The 17767-nt window shown below is 49.6% G+C and overlaps 1 protein-coding gene across 1 annotated transcript; it reads right to left on the reverse strand.

Moving 5' to 3' along the window:
* Nucleotides 1-600: 600 nt before the first annotated feature.
* Nucleotides 601-17056, reverse strand: LOC141510393 (uncharacterized). The gene is made up of 4 exons (XM_074220257.1): nucleotides 16562-17056; nucleotides 11148-11274; nucleotides 9636-9704; nucleotides 601-5769 (listed from the first exon to the last, which is right to left on the reverse strand). The coding sequence occupies exons 1-4, from the start codon at nucleotides 17054-17056 to the stop codon at nucleotides 4628-4630; spliced, it is 1833 nt and encodes a 610-aa protein (XP_074076358.1). The 3' UTR covers nucleotides 601-4627.
* Between the last annotated feature and the right edge of the window lie 711 nt (nucleotides 17057-17767).

Below are 17767 nucleotides of genomic sequence, written 5' to 3' on the forward strand. Positions count from 1 at the left end.
GAGGCTGGATTTGAACTCAGGTACTCCTGACTCCAAGGCCGGTGCTCTATCCATTGCGCCACCTAGCCGCCCCTCAGTTGTTTATTCAATGAGATGTTTCACATTTTCTTCTAATTTTTCATTCTTTTGGTGTTGAAGTATTGTGTCTTGACTTCTCATAAAGTGATCAGCTTCCTTTAGTTCCATTCTGCAGGATTTGTTTTCCTCAGAGAGCTTTTTTATCTCCTTTTCCATCTGGCCAATTCTGCTTTTTAAAGCATTCTTCTCCTCAATTAACTTTTTGAATTGTTTTATCCATTTGACCTAAGCTGGTTTTTAAAATGTTATTTTCTTCAGCATTTTTTGGGATCTCCTTGACTAAGCTGCTGACTTCTTTTTCATGTTTTTCCTGCATCTCTCTCATTTCTTTTCTCAATTTTTTCTTCTGTCTCCCTTACTTGATTTTTTTTTTTTTAGGTTTTTGCAAGGCAATGGGGTTAAGTGGCTTGCCCAAGGCCACACAGCTAGGTAATTATTAAGTGTCTGAGGCCGGATTTGAACTCAGGTACTCCTGACTCCAGGGTCGGTGCTCTATCCACTGCACCATCTAGCTGACCCTCCTTACTTGATTTTCAAAATATCTTTTGAACTCTGTCATAGCTTGAGCCCAACTTCTATATTTCTTGGAGTCTTTAGATGCAGAAGCTTGGACTTTCTCATCTTCTGATTATATGGTTTGGTCTTCCATGGGACCAAAGCAATTGTCTATGGTCAGGTTCCTTTCTTTTTCTCTGTTTATTCATTTCCCCAGCCTGCACCTGGTTTGGGGTGCTTCCTGAGCTTTTGAGTATTATTGGGAAACCCCCACAAGGACCTCAGTGTGTGAGGCTCTGACTGCTTTCCTGACCTTCTGTGCTCTGCCACAGGGCTGTTAAGGGGGGTCCCTGCTCTATGGGGTGCCCAGATCGTGATCAGAGTCTGAATGTGGTCAAAGCCCCGGAGTCCTGTCCCAGGGACAGAGGACAGATCTCGGCAATCTCCCTCCACTCCCTTACCTTCTGTGGGCTGAGTGGGCACAGCTGCTGGGTAGCTCCATGGACCTGCTTCTGTTTCCTGGGATATGGGCTGTGCTGAGGGCCTGAGCTCTGCACTCACTCTGGCAGAGGTTTCCCTGCTTATGTTCCAAGTTGTACCTGGTGCTCCCTGGGGGTGCAGGTCAAGAAACTGCAGTATTCCCCGGTGCCCTGGGGCTGTTTCCAAGAGGCTAAAGTTCCTTTGCTCCAGCCCGGTGCCAACCTTCCAACTTCATGGAACACAGTTTCCCACTATTTTCTAGGATACCTTGGGCTGGAGAACTGCCTCACTGGATCTGTCTGTGGGTTCTCTCAAAAATTTAGTTAAAGCAATAATTTTAAGATTTTTGAAATATTTTGGAGAGACCAACTAAGAGAGACTTTTCTGCCACTATCTTGGTTCTGCCCCTCTGAGAGTCTCTTGATAGTCATTTCTCTCTCTCAGCCACCTAAAGGAAAGATGAACCAGGAAAGATTTCTTAACTTTCTTCCAACAGTGGAGCTACTTTGTAAAATTCAGAGGCTGGAGAGGCTTCCCACATATGCCAGACACTACCTTACAGCTGTGTTTGTTTTATCTTTTTGTGAGTCTCCCTTGGGGAAATATTTTAAAGCTTGGGATGAGGGAGAATTCCCAACTGAGCCAGGGATGATAAATTCAGCTAGTGAATCATTTTGGCCTCGATATAGAACTATTATAAAATTTAAGATTATTAGTAGCAAATAAAATTATCAAACAGTGTTTATGAAGAAAACTGACTGAGTCTGCTCCTAAATAAAGTCATCTGATAGCTGTTCAACATCCCCTCCCCTTAAGTAAACATGTCATTGGAGAGTTTTTGCACAAAAAAGCTGAGAGAATCCAAATGAGAAGGAATATGGGAAACTTTTCTAATTAAGGCTTCATTTCTCAAACATAAAGGTAACAGAGCCAAATCTATAAAAAATAATGATTGGACTTTTGATTAATAGTACAAATTTGGGGCTACAAGACGTCATAGACAGCAAGAGAGCATCTGAGGCTGGACTTGAACCCAAAGCTTTCCAACAATAAAGTTTGTTTCCAATCTATTAAAACATAATATTTTTATTTACACTCTTCTGAATATCAATTTCAAGTAAAAGTGATGAAACTACCTATGAATGTTAATGCACTATGAATTATGATCCTAGGAAAAAATAATCATACCTGGCATCGATATAGTAATCTAATGTTTGCAAAGTAGTTAACAAAGATTTTTTCATTTGACCTCACTGAACCTAGGAGGCAGATACTAGTATTAACTTTATTCTACAAACTGAGGGAAACTGAGGCAGGAATAGGTCAAATGATTTGCTCAGGGTCACTCACTCAGTAAGTACCAGAGATTGAAATTGAACTCAGTGGTCGTACATTCAGGGAGACACCTCTATCCACTGGGTCACAAGGCAGACTAAAGAAATAGTTACACAAAGAAATGTTCAAAAGATAAAAAAAAATTTCTACTAGGACTTTTTGTCAGCCAACATCATAAGGCAAAGTAAGTACTCAAACCCTAAGGAATGGCTGAAGAAGTTTTAGCACTGGAATCTCAAGGAATATTTTAGGGGAGTTTTGAGAAACCTTAAGATTTTAAAGAAAAATGGTTCATAGGGCGGCTAGGTGGTGCAGTGGATAAAGCACCGGCCCTGGAGTCAGGAGTACCTGGGTTCAAATCCGGTCTCATACACTTAATAATTACCTAGCTGTGTGGCCTTGGGCAAGCCACTTAACTCCATTTGCCTTGCAAAAAAAAAAGGTCCATTTTCAGGGTTTTAGGCAGAGAATGAAATTTGCAATGTCTAATGAAATCTATCTTGCAGGGAGAGGTTTTCTTTCAGTAATGAGAATCCTCAAGTTTTATCTCAACAAAATTATTCCAATATACACACATATATGAGATCCAGGTGAAAACTGTCTTATAATTATGCTTTTATAAAGTTCCTTCGTCCTACAAATATTGTTGTGTCCAGTGAAATCCAACTTCTAGGAAAGATGAGCTCCTCATGAAGATTCATGAGTCTTCTCTCCACTATGTATCCTCTGATGTAAAGGAAATGATAATTTGGGTGGAAGAGCTTCCCATGTTTGGTCCACATAAGACTTGTTCCCAGGATGAGTTTTCTCATGCATAACAACCCCTGCACTCCATTTAAATGCTTATGCACCTTCAACAATAAGATACCATTTCTAATTCTTGTGAATTCTCCAATAAGAAAAAAGGGATGTTTTAAGTCTGAAGAATTTTCCATATTGAGGATATTAATGAGGCTTTGCCTCTAGGGTCTGTCTCTAAGGCTTAGTCAGGGAAGAATGTGCATTGAAAGTTTTACCATGGGGCGGCTAGGTGGCACAGTAGATGGAGCATCAGCCCTGGAGTCAGGAGTACCTGGGTTCAAATCCGGTCTCAGACACTTAATAATTACCTAGCTGTGTGGCCTTGGGCAAGCCACTTAACCCCATTTGCCTTGCAAAAACCTAAAAAAAAAAAGTTTTTACATGGGGCGGCTAGGTGGCACAGTAGATGGAGCATCAGCCCTGGAGTCAGGAGTACCTGAGTTCAAATCTGGCCTCAGACACTTAATAATTACCTAGCTGTGTGGCCATGGGAAAGCCAATTAACCCCATTTGCCTTGCAAAAAAAAAGAAAATTTTACCATAAGGTTTCTCTCCAGTGGATCCTCTGATGGTCAGTCAGAGAAGAATGCACACTAAATCTTGACTGCATTGGTGACATTTATAAGGTTTTTCTCCAGTGTGGATTCCCTGATGTGTCATGAGACAAGAGTTCTGTATGAAAAGCCTTTCCATACTGCTGACCTTCATAAAGTTTTTCTATGACAGCCAGGTGGCACAGTAGATAGAACACTGGCCTTGGAGTCAGGAGGATGGTAGTTTGAATCCAGCCTCAGACATATGACACTATCTATGTGACTGTGGACAAGTCACTTAATCCTGAATGCCTCCCATCCAGGGCCATCTCCAATTGTCCTGATCCATATCTGTATACTGAACCCAAATGGCTCTGGAGGAGAAAGTGAGGCTGGGGACTTTGCTCAACCCCCCCCCCCCCAACTCAAGTTCAATTCATGTGCTTGTCATGGTATCAACTCCCTGATGATGGGATCTTCCTTGAGAATGAAGGGGAAACATTCTTAAGGCTTTTCTCCAGTGTGGATTCACCCATAGGTAATAAGGTAAGCATGAACACTTTTATTTCATCCATGTCATTCATAAAGTTTCTCTCCAGTGTGGATTCTCTAATGTTTAGCTGGACTATTTCTGTGTGTGAAAGCCTTTCCACACTGATTACATTTAAAAGGCTTCTCTGAAGAGTGTTTTCTCTGATGTTCACCTAGATTGGAACATCATCTGAAAGCTTATCCACATTGATTACATTCATAAGTCTTATCTGCAGGGTAGATTCTCTGATGACTAGTTAGATTGGCATGGAATCTGAAAGTCTTTTCACATTATATTCATTAACCTCTCCAATGTGGATTCTCTGAAGTGTCAGAAGGTAAGTGTGTACACTCAAAACTTTACCAGATTCATGTCATTCATAAGGTTTCTCTGCCATGTGGATTCTCTGATGTTTAGAGAGATTGGAGCTTTGTGTGAATGTCTTTCCACATTGATTACATTCATAAGGTTTCTCACCAGTGTGGATTCTCTGATGTCTTGAGAGAGAGGAGTGCTGTGTGAAAGCCTTTCCACATTGATTACATTCATAAGTCTTTTCTGCAGTGTGGATTCTCTGATGTTCAGCAAGACTGGCATGGAATCTGAAAGCCTTTCCACATTGACTACATTCATAAGGCTTCTCTCCAGTGTGGATTCTTTGATGTTCAGTTAGACTGTTTCTACGTGTGAAAGCCTTTCCACATTGACTACATTCATAAGTCTTATCTGCAGTGTGGATTCTCTCATGACCTGCTAGATTGTCATGGAATCTGAAAGTCTTTCCACATTGATTACATACATAAGGCTTTTCTCCAATGTGAATTCTCTGATGTCGAGATAGATTAGAGCTTTGTGTGAAAGCCTTTCCACACTGATTACATTTAAAAGGCTTCTCTCCAGTGTGGATTCTCTGATGACTAATGAGACAGGAGTGATGTGTGAAAGCCTTTCCACACTGATGACATTCATATGGTTTCTCTCCAGTGTGGATTCTCTGATGTTTCACAAGATAGGAGTGCCGTGTGAAAACTTTTCCACATTGATTACATTCAGGTTTCTCTACCGTGTGGATTCTCTTGTGATTAACAAGACAGGAGTGCTGTGTAAAAGACTTTCCACACGGATTACAATTATAAAATTTCACCCTAGGGTGGATTCTCTGATGTTTAATAAAACTGAAGTTGTTTGTGAAAGCCTTTCCATATTGATCAAATTCGTAAGCTCTCACTCCAGTATGGATTCTCTGATGTAAAATTAGAGAGTTGTTATGAAAAACTTCACCATATTCTTCACACTCATAAAGATTCTCCCAAGAGAAGATCCTCTTATGTTTAGTAACACTACAATACTTTCTGAATGTTTTTCCATGTTTAGTGCATTCAAATGGTTTTTCAACCATATGGGTTCTCTGATGTTTACCCAGATGAGCCCTCTCTTCACCATAATGAGAATAATCATTCCAAGAGGTTATTTTCGGATTTGTACTCCTCTTTTCATCAAATCTGGTCTCTGCATCTGATGAAAATAAATGTACACACATTTGTATAAATATATCCTCTTCTTTCTGTTGGTAGAAAGTAAAATAACTGATAATCAATTTCTCCAGGCAAAAAAAAAAGGAGTCTTCAAACTTAAATGGGCAGACTCAATCATTTAAAAATACTATTAGCTTACAACATAGGACAATTTAATTAACAAAGAGTTCCCCACACATTTGCTTTGGATCCTCACAATAAACATGACACAAAGACAGAGCAAGTCTTGTCATTATACTTTATTACTTAGGCCATTGAATGACTTGACCTAAATCCCACACCTGAGATTAGAACTCAAATGTGGTGACTGAGTGTGCTCTGTCCACTACACTGGATAGATGTTCTCCTATATACTTAAAGTTCTTTCTTCAAATGCATTTGGGTGATGACAGTTTACTCTCTTATGATCAGGTGATCATCCTAGTCTTTGTATGGATAAGTTTGTTGCTTTTTGGCATAGGCAATCTGTATAAATTTCAAGCAACCTGATACAAAGATTTCTCTTTTCCATTGTCCTGTAATAATTTTCAGAGTCATATCCACCTTGTAATTTATTCAGATCTCGAGGTATCATGTCATTTATTGTAAATATGCTCAATATTCCTCTTATTTCACTATCTACTATATCTATTTTTACCTATCATAGCTTTAAGCTTAATATCATTTCCCCGAGGATCTCATTTAAAATGATTTTTTTTGGTTGCTGAAGATGAGACCCCATCATGAGTGCCAAGGCTAGCTTTCCTTTGTCTTCACTGAGGCATGTTAGATTCTCTCCTAACCTATCTCATGCCCATTATCTCAGACATTCCTAGGTCTTCATCTGCTTTTGGTTGTTGCACCAGAGCACTTCCCTCCTTTACCAGTTACCAAGTTCATCACCACATCAAGATGCTACAAATGAACTTCTTCCTGCAGGACAGCTGACAGGCTCCCTGATCATGCTCCATGATTGCTAGCCATACACTTTACAAGCTATCTTAAAAAAAATCATAAGTTATCACAGACATTCTACATAAACAATAGATATATTTTTTCTCCTACCAGTGTTAAGGATTTATTTTTTATTTGTCTTATTTTCTACTGATATTATTATTCTATTGGAAGTTGCTTTTCTTTCTTTCCTTTTTTTAGAAGGCAATGGGGTTAAGTGACTTGCCCAAGGTCACACAGCCAGCTAATTATTAAGTGCCTGAGTCCAGATTTGGACTCAGGTCCTCCTGACTCCAGGGCTCGTCCTCTTTTCACTGCGTCACCTAGCTTCCCCCTGAAGGTTGCTTTTCAAAGGAACTCATTGCCTACTCCAGGTCAGTCCTTTAGGAGTTTCCCTGAGAATTAGATCAGTGTTACAGGGTAAGAATAAAAAAACAAAGGAAAAAATGAAAATTAAAGAGGTCTTCCCCGAGAGTCAGTGTGGCTTCAAAAAGGGTCAAGGAATAGTTAACATGGTGTTTGCTGTCTGCCAACTCCTGGAGAAATTCCAGGAGCAGAACAGAAGTGTGTATACAACATTTCCAAAGGAAAATTATATCTAAATGTGGTTCCCTGGAGAAGTTCATCAGTATATACATCAGTTCCAGGACAGCATGCTTGCCCCAGTTCTGGATGGTGGATGATGCTCTTAAGATTTCCCAGTCACCGATGGAGTGAAACCAGGATGTGTCTTTCCATGCTTTTTTTTTTAGCATGTTTTCAGTCATGTTACCAAATACTTCCACTGAGACGAATGCAGCATTGAGGTCATCTACATGAGGGCTATGTTGTAGAATGCCAGAAGTATGCTTTTTAAAGAGCCAATTTCATGGGGAATTTACACAGGGCAAGCACTCATAAAGGGGTCAGAAGAAGTGATCCTGAGACACCCTGAAAGTCTCTCTTAGGAACTTTAAAACTGATTGTACAGCAGGGGAGACACTAGCACAGGACCACCCAGCATGGCATGCCCTCGTCAATGAGGGTGCTAAATTCCATGAGCAAGGAAGAAGGGAAGCAGTTCAACAGAAACGTGACATATGTAAGTTTAGAGCGCCCTCTCCAGGTGTTCACATGACTTATTTGTGTGCGACCTGTGGTGGGGCATTCCAAACTCATACTAGTCTGATCAGCCACGGTTGGACACACTTTCATTTGTCTCAAATATACTGATGTCATTTTCGTTCTTCTTCGAAAATGAAGGACAAGAACCAATCAATGTATATACATAAATGATCCCACTCCATCCCTCCCTTGCCCTGCCCTCCCTCAGAATAGTCCCTCCTTGGTCATCCTCAGTTTTTCCACTAATTTTGAATCTGTTTACTGGTGGTGTACAACTTCCACAGATAAAATCATATCAGTCAGATCTATAAAAAAACTATAAAAAACTCAACTGGCTCCCTTCATCTCCATGATACATTGTCCTCTATCTTCCAACCCTTTCTTGACTAAACACTAGAAATGGTCATCCACAATTGTTCTCACCACTTCTATTCCCATTCATGTCTTCAAAACTCTCCATAGTCTGGTTGCCAACTTCATTATTCAACAGACAATCGCTCTTTCCAGAGTTGCCAATGATCACCTAATCACTAAGACATCAATGGCTGTCTGTCAATCCTCATTCTCCTCGACTTTTTTGCAGTCCCTATATTCACAATCACCCACATTTCACTGACACTCTCTTAACTTGCCTCTATGTTTTCAAGACTTTACTCTTTCCTGGTACTTCTCAGCATGTGTCCAAGATTAAACTTGTTCTCTTTCCCCCAATGCTCCCATCTTCCTTTTTTATTACTATTGAGGACAAAACCTTCTCAATCATCCAGGCTCATAACTTAGAGGTCATCCTCTCCTCCTCATCTCTCACACACTTTCGCCTTTCTCCATTCCATCTGATACAAGATCCAATTGATTCCACCTTCATTAAGACCTCTCAAACACATTCCTTTCTCTCCCAATATTGCCCCTTTCTTGGTCCAGGTCTCAACCTCACAGCTGAGATAGTAGAAGTACTGACTGGTTGGCTTCATTCCCTCAAGTCTCTTGATCATTCTACCAAATTCATCTTCTTAGAACTCCTGTCTGACCATGTCACTTCTTCTTCAAACAACTCCAGTGGCTCTTTAGCACCCAGATCTACAATAAAATCCTCTGATGAACTCTTCAAATCCTTCATCTCCTGCTCTTCTTCTCCCTTTCTATCTTCTTTCACCTGGTTCCTCCTCCACACAGACTAGAATCTAGTGGGGCAGAGGCCTCCTTTCTGTTCCATGAATGGGGCACCCCATCCTCTAATATCATGTTATTTCCTTGGGTGAGCCTAGTCAAACTCCATCTCTTTCCTTAAGATGCTTGCAGGCCCCTTTAACCTTCCTTCTCTTGCCTGACCCTAGTTTATCTGGCTATATGAGGTTTTACATAGTTGTGTTTCTGTTATTTTTCCCATGAGTGTCTGAGTTTCATGAGAGCAGGGAATGTCTCCTGTATCTCCTTATGTCCCCGGTGCTTAATAAAGGACCTAGTACAGCATAGGCACTTAATAAATTCTAGAAAAGAACTCATTAGTTGCCTCAGCCCTCTCTAGATAATTACAGGAGAGTTCCATACCCCAAAATGGCCTACAAAGACTTTTAATGGGATCATTGATGTATCACTATAAGGGAACTGAAAGAGGGAGTCCAACACTCTCACTTGACAAATGAGGAAACTGAGACTCAAAGGTTCAGTGACTTGCCTAGGATCTCACTGCTAAAAAGTGTCAGAAAAGGAATAACAAGTCAAGTCTTCCTGCCCCAAGTCTACTCTTTGCTGCCACATCCAGAAGCCTCCTGGGATCCAGACCATACCCTCCAGTGTCTCTTCACTCACCTTGACAGGAGGTCCTCAAGTCTTCTTGCTCCAAGTGGGGGAACAAATCTTCTCTGAGTACTGGAAGTCCTGGACATGGGGAATAAATTAGGAATGAGGAGAGAGAGAAATTTGTAATCTTCATTGGGGAAGGGGGAATGCAAGCAAGGACCACAAGAGGGTGCCAAGGAAGACTCAAAGAGAGTGTCCAGAGAGGTTATTGATTAGAGCTTTGGGGGCTCTGAGAAGTGGGGTGAGGGTGGGACAGAAAATGTGTCATCAATCTGGAATCAGAAAATTCCTACCCTGTCCACCCTCTTCACAGAGGGATAGCATTTTCCCTATCTCCCATTTCCTAGAAGCTAGATGGAGCACTGACCTTGGTGTCAGGACAGGAGTTCAAATCCAGTCTCTGACACTTACCAGCTAGGTGACCTTGGGAAAATTACTTAACCCTGACTGCCCCATATCCAGGGCCATCTCCAGTTATCCTGATCCCTATCTGGTCACTGGACCCAGATGGCTCTGGAGGAGAAAGTGAGGCTGATGACTTAGCACCCCCCCCCTCAAATCCAATTCAGGAGCCTGCCATGGAGTCACCTTCTTGATGTTGTGGTCTTCTTTGACAATAAAGGACAAATATTTCCTAGAAACTAGAGGCAACTTAGAATGCAGAGGAGAGAGCACTGGACCTGGATCCAGGAAGACCTGGGTTCAAATTTGGCCTCAGATTTGAGCCCATGGATAAATCACTTCATCTCTTGTTTGCCTCTATGTTCCCAACTCTCCAATGAATGTAATAATGGCACTAAAATCAAAAATCTGTGAGGATCAATGAGATAACCTGCACCAAGAAAGCCATGAGCTGTAGGCCTGGCTAATAATAAATGTGTAGAAATACTTATTCTCTTCCCTTTCTTTCCCTGCATTTCTATCTGAGTTTGGGAGATGTCTGAAGGAAGAACAAGGACATACTTGGTTTCCATTTTTAGTTGCTTTTATGGAAGAATTACTATCTAAAGCCATCCCTAGATCCTGTCTAAGAGTAACCCCAGCAGCAGTGAGGTACCAATTTAAACTCATTAAAAAAAAGAACATTCTACTGGCAAAAGACTTCCCAAAGAAGAAGATGGAGGGTCCCTTCACTATCTATCCTCAAGGAGAAGCCGCAGGGTCAATGTTTTGAGACTGCAGACAAAATTCTTGTCCAGGCTAAAGTAAAACTTGCCCTTACTCACGATTCACCCCAAGTCTGAGATTCAGGACGATTGGCTCAGTCCTTGACCTGGAGCTTCCTAGAATCACACAGAGAAAGTTTCAGGAACCATAAAGCAAACTCCAGGCTCCCTAGCCCACAACACAAAGACCTCTCCTAGGAAAACCAGGCAGGAGAACTTTGTCTCTTGGACACAGGAGGCAGCACTTTGGTCTTTTTAAGGAGTGATAGATCCCACCAACCTTACACCTTAGGGAGGGAGTGAAGACACTCTTACTAATGACAGACTTAGAGCACCCAGGGGAAGTGGTCTTTACCTAGGAAGAGCAAGTGCTGAGCATTCTCCTCCATGACGTCCTTGTGCAGCTGTTTCTGAGCATCATTCAACAGGCCCCACTCCTCTGGGGTGAAATCCACAGACACATCCTTGAATGTCACCATCTCCTAAAAAAATCCAATCTCATAAAATTTAACAATTGAAACAGACTTCAGAATTGATCCAGGTCAATGCTTCTCAATTTACAGAAGGAAATGAAAAGAAGGGATTTACCCAAAGGTCTCTCTGTTTATCAGAGTTAGAACCAAACTTTGGAACCAGTCTTGAAAAGCCTAATGGAATACTGAAAAAAAAAAATCTGGGGGAGGCTAGGTGGCGCAGTGAATAGCACACTGGCCCTGGACCCAGGAGGACCTGAATTCAAATCTGACCTCAAACACTTAATAATTATCTAGCTGTGTGGCCTTGGGCAAGTCACTTAACCCCATTCATTACCTTGCAAAAAAAACTAAAAAGAAATGTGATATTTTCAGTTGAAACAAAGTTGAAAAATATCTTTCTGTGGAATGCTATTCTCTATGGAATCAGAGAGACAGGAGGGTTTTGGGGAAGAGAAGTTATGTGAAATTACTACGTCATGAGAACTGGCATGAATGATATGGTAAAAAGAAGACTAAGAAGAATTTGTGAGAAGCTATGAAGAAAGTTGAATTCTAGGGATAAAGAGTATCCTATGATTACTGAATAGAGAATAGAGTAAAGGAACATTCTAGTTCGCTTCCTAATTGCTTGAAATAAATTATTATCTTGATAGCAACAGGGGATATTCATCAGAATCAGGACTAAAATGATTCTACCTAATTGAGGGACAGAACTATTGTTCCATCGAGAGCTTGAGGGAGTTTTAAGTATTCTGTGTTAAAGCTAAAACATTTTATGCCTTGGCTTTATGTTTGTTTTTATTTGTTAACGGCTCATATTCATTCATTTTGATAGTTTCTTGGCTGGTTGGCTGGCTGTTGGTTGGAGAATTTCTTGATTGGTTTTTGTCCTTCGATATCGAAGACCAAAATGACATCACTATGACTGAGCCAAATGGCAGTGTGTCCGACTGTGATTGAGCTCAGGATGCTCTACCACAGGTCGGGCACAAATAGTCCATGTGAATTCCTGGGGTGGGTACTCGAGAAATGAGAAGAACTCTGATGTTGGATTATTTAAAAAGTAATTATTTCACTGATGGGCCTTGGGCTTGGAGCTCATTCAGAAGGAGGACCTCGCCAGTTTCTCTGGGAGACCATTGATCTAATCTCTTGGGTTTAGACCTTGGGACAACAAGAGCCAAGAGAATGGCTTGAGGCAGATGGAAAGATGACATACAGAAGACCCCGGAGAGATGTGAAACTACTGTGTTGGAGAGGGATCACCTACTTTTTTGAAGGTATAACCGCAGAGTTTATGTTTGGCTGATGTGCTGAGCACTAAACGCTCTTCCATATCCATCCTAGTGCTACCATTCACTTCATCAGAGATTCTATTCCTTTCTAACAATTCTTGGGGCAGCTAGGTGGTGCAGTGAGTAGCACACCGGCCCTGCAGTCCGGAGGACCTGAGTTCAAATCCTGCGTCAGACACTTAATAATGACCTAGCTGTGTGACCTTGGGGAAGTCACTTAACCCCACTGCCTTAAATAAATAAAATAAAGAACCAATTCTCTATCCTAAGCAAAAAAAGGTCTTTTCACTTTTCTTTTTGTCATTTGATGCCTTTAAAACTCTAGATTTATGTTCTACTTGGAAGCTTTAACTTCCTCTATTTCTCTTAGCTTCTGCAGGAACTCAGATCAGTCCTCAAGGGTGGACGCGGCTTCTGACACAGCTGAGCTAAGTTTAAATCAGATCACTTCATGACCTGTTATCCTCCCTTCTCCCGTTATTCTTTCATATCAAGTGGCCTCAAATACACAAACAACTGAGAAAACCACCATCCATAGGCCTTCCCTTCCTGGCCACCTCCCTCCCGCCAGTCCAGGATCGATGGGCGCCCTCCTGAGAGGGGTGCGCAGACCGCAGAGCCCCGCTTCCTCCGCAGGACGCGGGGCATCAGCCAGATGATCGATCACCTTGGGGTGAATTAGCTGAACAAGTGCTCCCTCATCCCACCGGCTCTGGTGGCGTCAAGCGAGGCGGAGCGCGACCACCAGAAGGAGGGGGAGGGGGACTGTGTGCTGGGGAGGGGGGCGGGGCAGTGAGGGGGCAGTGAGGATGGGGGGGGCAGTGAGGACGGGGGGCAGTGAGGGGGCAGTGAGGATGGTGGGGCAGTGAGGACAGGGGGGCAGTGAGGGCGGGGCAGTGGGGGGGCAGTGAGGGCGGGGGGGCAGTGAGGGGGGCAGTGAGGGCGGGGGGGCAGTGGGGGGGGCAGTGGGGGGGCAGTGAGGGCGGGGGGGCAGTGAGGGGGGCAGTGAGGGCGGGGGGCAGTGAGGGCGGGGGGCAGTGAGGGCGGCGGGGGGCAGTGAGGGGGGGCAGTGAGGGCGGGGGGCAGTGAGGGGGCAGTGAGGGTGGGGCAGTGAGGGGGCAGTGAGGGTGGGGCAGTGAGGGGGGCAATGAGGATGGGGGGGCAGTGAGGACGGGGGGCAGTGAGGATGGGGAGGAGGACAGTGAGGGCGGGGTGGCAGTGAGGGTGGGGCAGTGAGGGCGGGGCAGTGAGGATGGGGAGGGGGGCAGTGAGGGGGGCAGTGAGGGCGGGGGGCAGTGAGGGCGGGGGGCAGTGAGGGGGCAGTGAGGGCGGCGGGGGGGCAGTGAGGGCGGGGCAGCGAGGGCGGGGGGGCAGTGAGGGCGGGGCAGTGAGGATGGGGAGGGGGGCAGTGAGGGGGGCAGTGAGGGGGGGTAGTGAGGGCGGGGGGCAGTGAGGGGGCAGTGAGGGTGGGGCAGTGAGGGGGGCAATGAGGATGGGGGGGCAGTGAGGACGGGGGGCAGTGAGGATGGGGAGGAGGACAGTGAGGGCGGGGGGGCAGTGAGGGTGGGGCAGTGAGGGCGGGGCAGTGAGGATGGGGAGGGGGGCAGTGAGGGGGGCAGTGAGGGCGGGGGGCAGTGAGGGCGGGGGGCAGTGAGGGGGCAGTGAGGGCGGCGGGGGGGCAGTGAGGGCGGGGCAGCGAGGGCGGGGCAGTGGGGGGGCAGTGAGGGCGGGGCAGCGAGGGCGGGGGGGCAGTGGGGGGGCAGTGAGGACGGGGGCAGTGAGGGCGGGGCAGTGGGGGGGCAGTGAGGGCGGGGGGCAGTGAGGGGGCAGTGAGGGTGGGGCAGTGAGGGGGCAGTGAGGGTGGGGCAGTGAGGGGGGCAATGAGGATGGGGGGGCAGTGAGGACGGGGGGCAGTGAGGATGGGGAGGAGGACAGTGAGGGCGGGGGGGCAGTGAGGGGGCAGTGAGGGCGGGGCAGTGAGGATGGGGAGGGGGCAGTGAGGGGGGCAGTGAGGGCGGGGGGGGCAGTGAGGGGGCAGTGAGGGTGGGGCAGTGAGGATGGGGGCAGTGAGGACGGGGGCAGTGAGGGCGGGGCAGTGGGGGGGCAGTGAGGGCGGGGGGCAGCGAGGGCGGGGGGGCAGTGAGGGGGGCAGTGAGGGGGGCAGTGAGGGCGGGGGGGGCAGTGAGGGCGGGGGGCAGCGAGGGCGGGGGGGCAGTGAGGGGGGCAGTGAGGGCGGGGCAGTGGGGGGGCAGTGAGGGCGGGGCAGCGAGGGCGGGGGGGGCAGTGGGGGGGCAGTGAGGGCGGGGCAGTGGGGGGGCAGTGAGGGCGGGGGGCAGCGAGGGCGGGGGGGCAGTGAGGGCGGGGCAAGTGGGGGGGCAGTGAGGGCGGGGCAGCGAGGGCGGGGGGGCAGTGAGGGGGCAATGAGGGGGGCAGTGAGGGCGGGGGGGGCAGTGAGGGCGGGGGGGCAGTGAGGGGGGCAGTGAGGGCGGGGGGCAGTGAGGGCGGGGCAGCAAGGGCGAGGGGGGCAATGAGGGCGGGGGGCAGTGAGGGCGGGGGGCAGTGAGGGGGGCAGTGAGGGCGTGGGGGGCAGTGAGGGCGGGGGGGGGCAGTGAGGGCGGGGGGGCAGTGAGGGGGGCAGTGAGGGCGGGGGGCAGTGAGGGCGGGGCAGCAAGGGCGTGGGGGGCAGTGAGGGCGGGGGGCAGTGAGGGGGGCAGTGAGGGGGGCAGTGAGGGCGTGGGGGGCAGTGAGGGCGGGGGGGCAGTGAGGGCGGGGGGCAGTGAGGGGGGCAGTGAGGGCGGGGGGGCAGTGAGGGGGCAGTGAGGGTGGGGCAGTGAGGATGGGGGGCAGTGAGGACGGGGGCAGTGAGGGCGGGGCAGTGGGGGGGCAGTGAGGGCGGGGGGCAGCGAGGGCGGGGGGGCAGTGAGGGGGGCAGTGAGGGCGGGGCAGTGGGGGGGCAGTGAGGGCGGGGCAGCGAGGGCGGGGGGGCAGTGGGGGGCAGTGAGGACGGGGGCAGTGAGGGCGGGGCAGTGGGGGGGCAGTGAGGGCGGGGGGCAGCGAGGGCGGGGGGGCAGTGAGGGGGGCAGTGAGGGCGGGGGGGCAGTGAGGGCGGGGGGCAGCGAGGGCGGGGGGGCAGTGAGGGGGGCAGTGAGGGCGGGGCAGTGGGGGGGCAGTGAGGGCGGGGCAGCGAGGGCGGGGGGGCAGTGGGGGGGCAGTGAGGACGGGGGCAGTGAGGGCGGGGCAGTGGGGGGGCAGTGAGGGCGGGGGGCAGCGAGGGCGGGGGGGCAGTGAGGGGGGCAGTGAGGGCGGGGCAAGTGGGGGGGCAGTGAGGGCGGGGCAGCGAGGGCGGGGGGGCAGTGAGGGGGCAATGAGGGGGGCAGTGAGGGCGGGGGGGGGCAGTGAGGGCGGGGGGGCAGTGAGGGGGGCACTGAGGGCGGGGCGGTCAAGCCCGGGATGCCAAAGAGCCGGGCGGGCCGGGGCACAGCGGGGGGCGCAGGCCAGCCTTGCTTCTCTCTGCTCATCTCAGGCCTATTTTGTAGCCCCGACCCTCGGAAAGGGGCCCAGTTGGGGGGCACGTGCTGCAGCCCCCCCCCCCCCCCCAGCGCCCCAGACGAAAGAGCGAGGGGAGGGGGCGCGGGCAAAGGCCCGGAGGCGGGAGGGGGCGGGGAGGACCGCGGGGGGCGGGGCCTGGGCCACGGCGGCCAGGAACTACTCTTCCCGACATGCACCGGACCACGCCTCCCTCCCCAGGGGAAGTCCCGCCCACCCAGCAGGAAGTGCGAAAGGCCAGCGCTAGGGGGAAGGGCGCCTGCGCAGGACGCGGTTGGGAACTACGCTTCCCGGCATGCATCGGGCCGCCGCGCTCTCGGGGCCATGCCTAGCGGTCGGGGCCGGAGGCGGCGGGGCGGCCGGCGCTTCCCCGGCCCCGAGACGTCGTCCGGAGCCTCCGGAGGGGCGCGGCGCCCAGGGTCCCCGTGCCCGACTCTCCCCGTCTTACTGACCAGAGGACCTGCCCGCCAGGACCTCGGGAAGCGGGCGGCCGGCGAGGCGTCTGCGGCGGCGCCTCTCCCAGGAGCCGGCCGGGCGCCTCCGGGGCTTGTGGGAAATGGAGTCCGGCCCCGACCCGGGCGCCCCGGTGCCTTCTGGGGGGTGTAGTCCCAGGCGGCGGCAGGGAGCCCCGGGGAGGCCGCAGCGCCCCGAGATCCCGCCCGGGCTGTGCTGTTGTGTTCCTTGGGGTGCCAGCGGCGCCCCCGCCCCCGGGTCTGGCCGCGGCACGAGCCCCGCAGCCCCTGGCTCTTTTCCAGCCCCGGGAGCCCGGTTCTCTTTGGGGGCGGCTGGCCCGGGTGGTCTTTGGGTGCCTGGTTTCCGAGCCCCCCACCTCCTGCCCCCCGGCCGTGTCCCCGCCGCCCTTGGCGCTGGTGAGGCCGCCGGGGCTGTGCCGCCTGCGTCGGGCTCATGCCCTCCCCAAACGTGCGGCCCCCGGCGATGGGGCCCATGGCAGCGGAGGAGAGCTCGGAGCAGGAGCCGCCGGCTGCCCACACGCAGCTGGCACGGCTGGCACAGCTGGCGCGGGGCCAGAAACAGGCCGCCTTCAGCCGCCCGGGCTGCAGCACCGACTTCAGCCAACTGGAAATACAGGCGCCGCCTCCGTCCGAGCAGGCAGCATTGCATTCCACCAAAAGTAATGCCTAGAAGGGGCGGCTGGAGCCGGCAGCCCCTGGGGTCAGATCCGCCTCAGACCCCTCACCGTGCCCCGGCGCTGTGGCCTTGGCCAAGCCACTTAACCCCAGCGCCCTGCCAAAAAATAAACCTAAAAAGAAAAGTAATGCTTGGAGATGGGAATTCAGGGCAGCCTGCGGGGATTTGCGTGAACTGAGGCTGAGGGAGATGAGCAGAACCAGAACACTGCGCACCCTAACAGCAGCTGGGGGCCATGACAGTCCACCTCACTGGACCTGCTCATTCCATCAGCAGCAAGCAGGGACAATTCTGGGCGCTCTGCGATGGAAAATGCCATCTGTATCCCGAGAAAGAATTGTGGAGTTTGAACAAAGACCAAAGCCTGTTACCTGTAGGAAAAAAACCCCATTCTCATATGTAATTCTGTTCTCTCTTATACTTTATTTTTCTTCCTTACGGATATTTCTCTCACCACATTCAACTTAGATCAATGCATACCATGGAAACCATGGAAAGATTAACAGAAT

The sequence above is a fragment of the Macrotis lagotis genome, chromosome 1 (assembly GCF_037893015.1).
Source record: "Macrotis lagotis isolate mMagLag1 chromosome 1, bilby.v1.9.chrom.fasta, whole genome shotgun sequence".
Classification (NCBI taxonomy): Eukaryota; Metazoa; Chordata; class Mammalia; order Peramelemorphia; family Peramelidae; genus Macrotis; species Macrotis lagotis.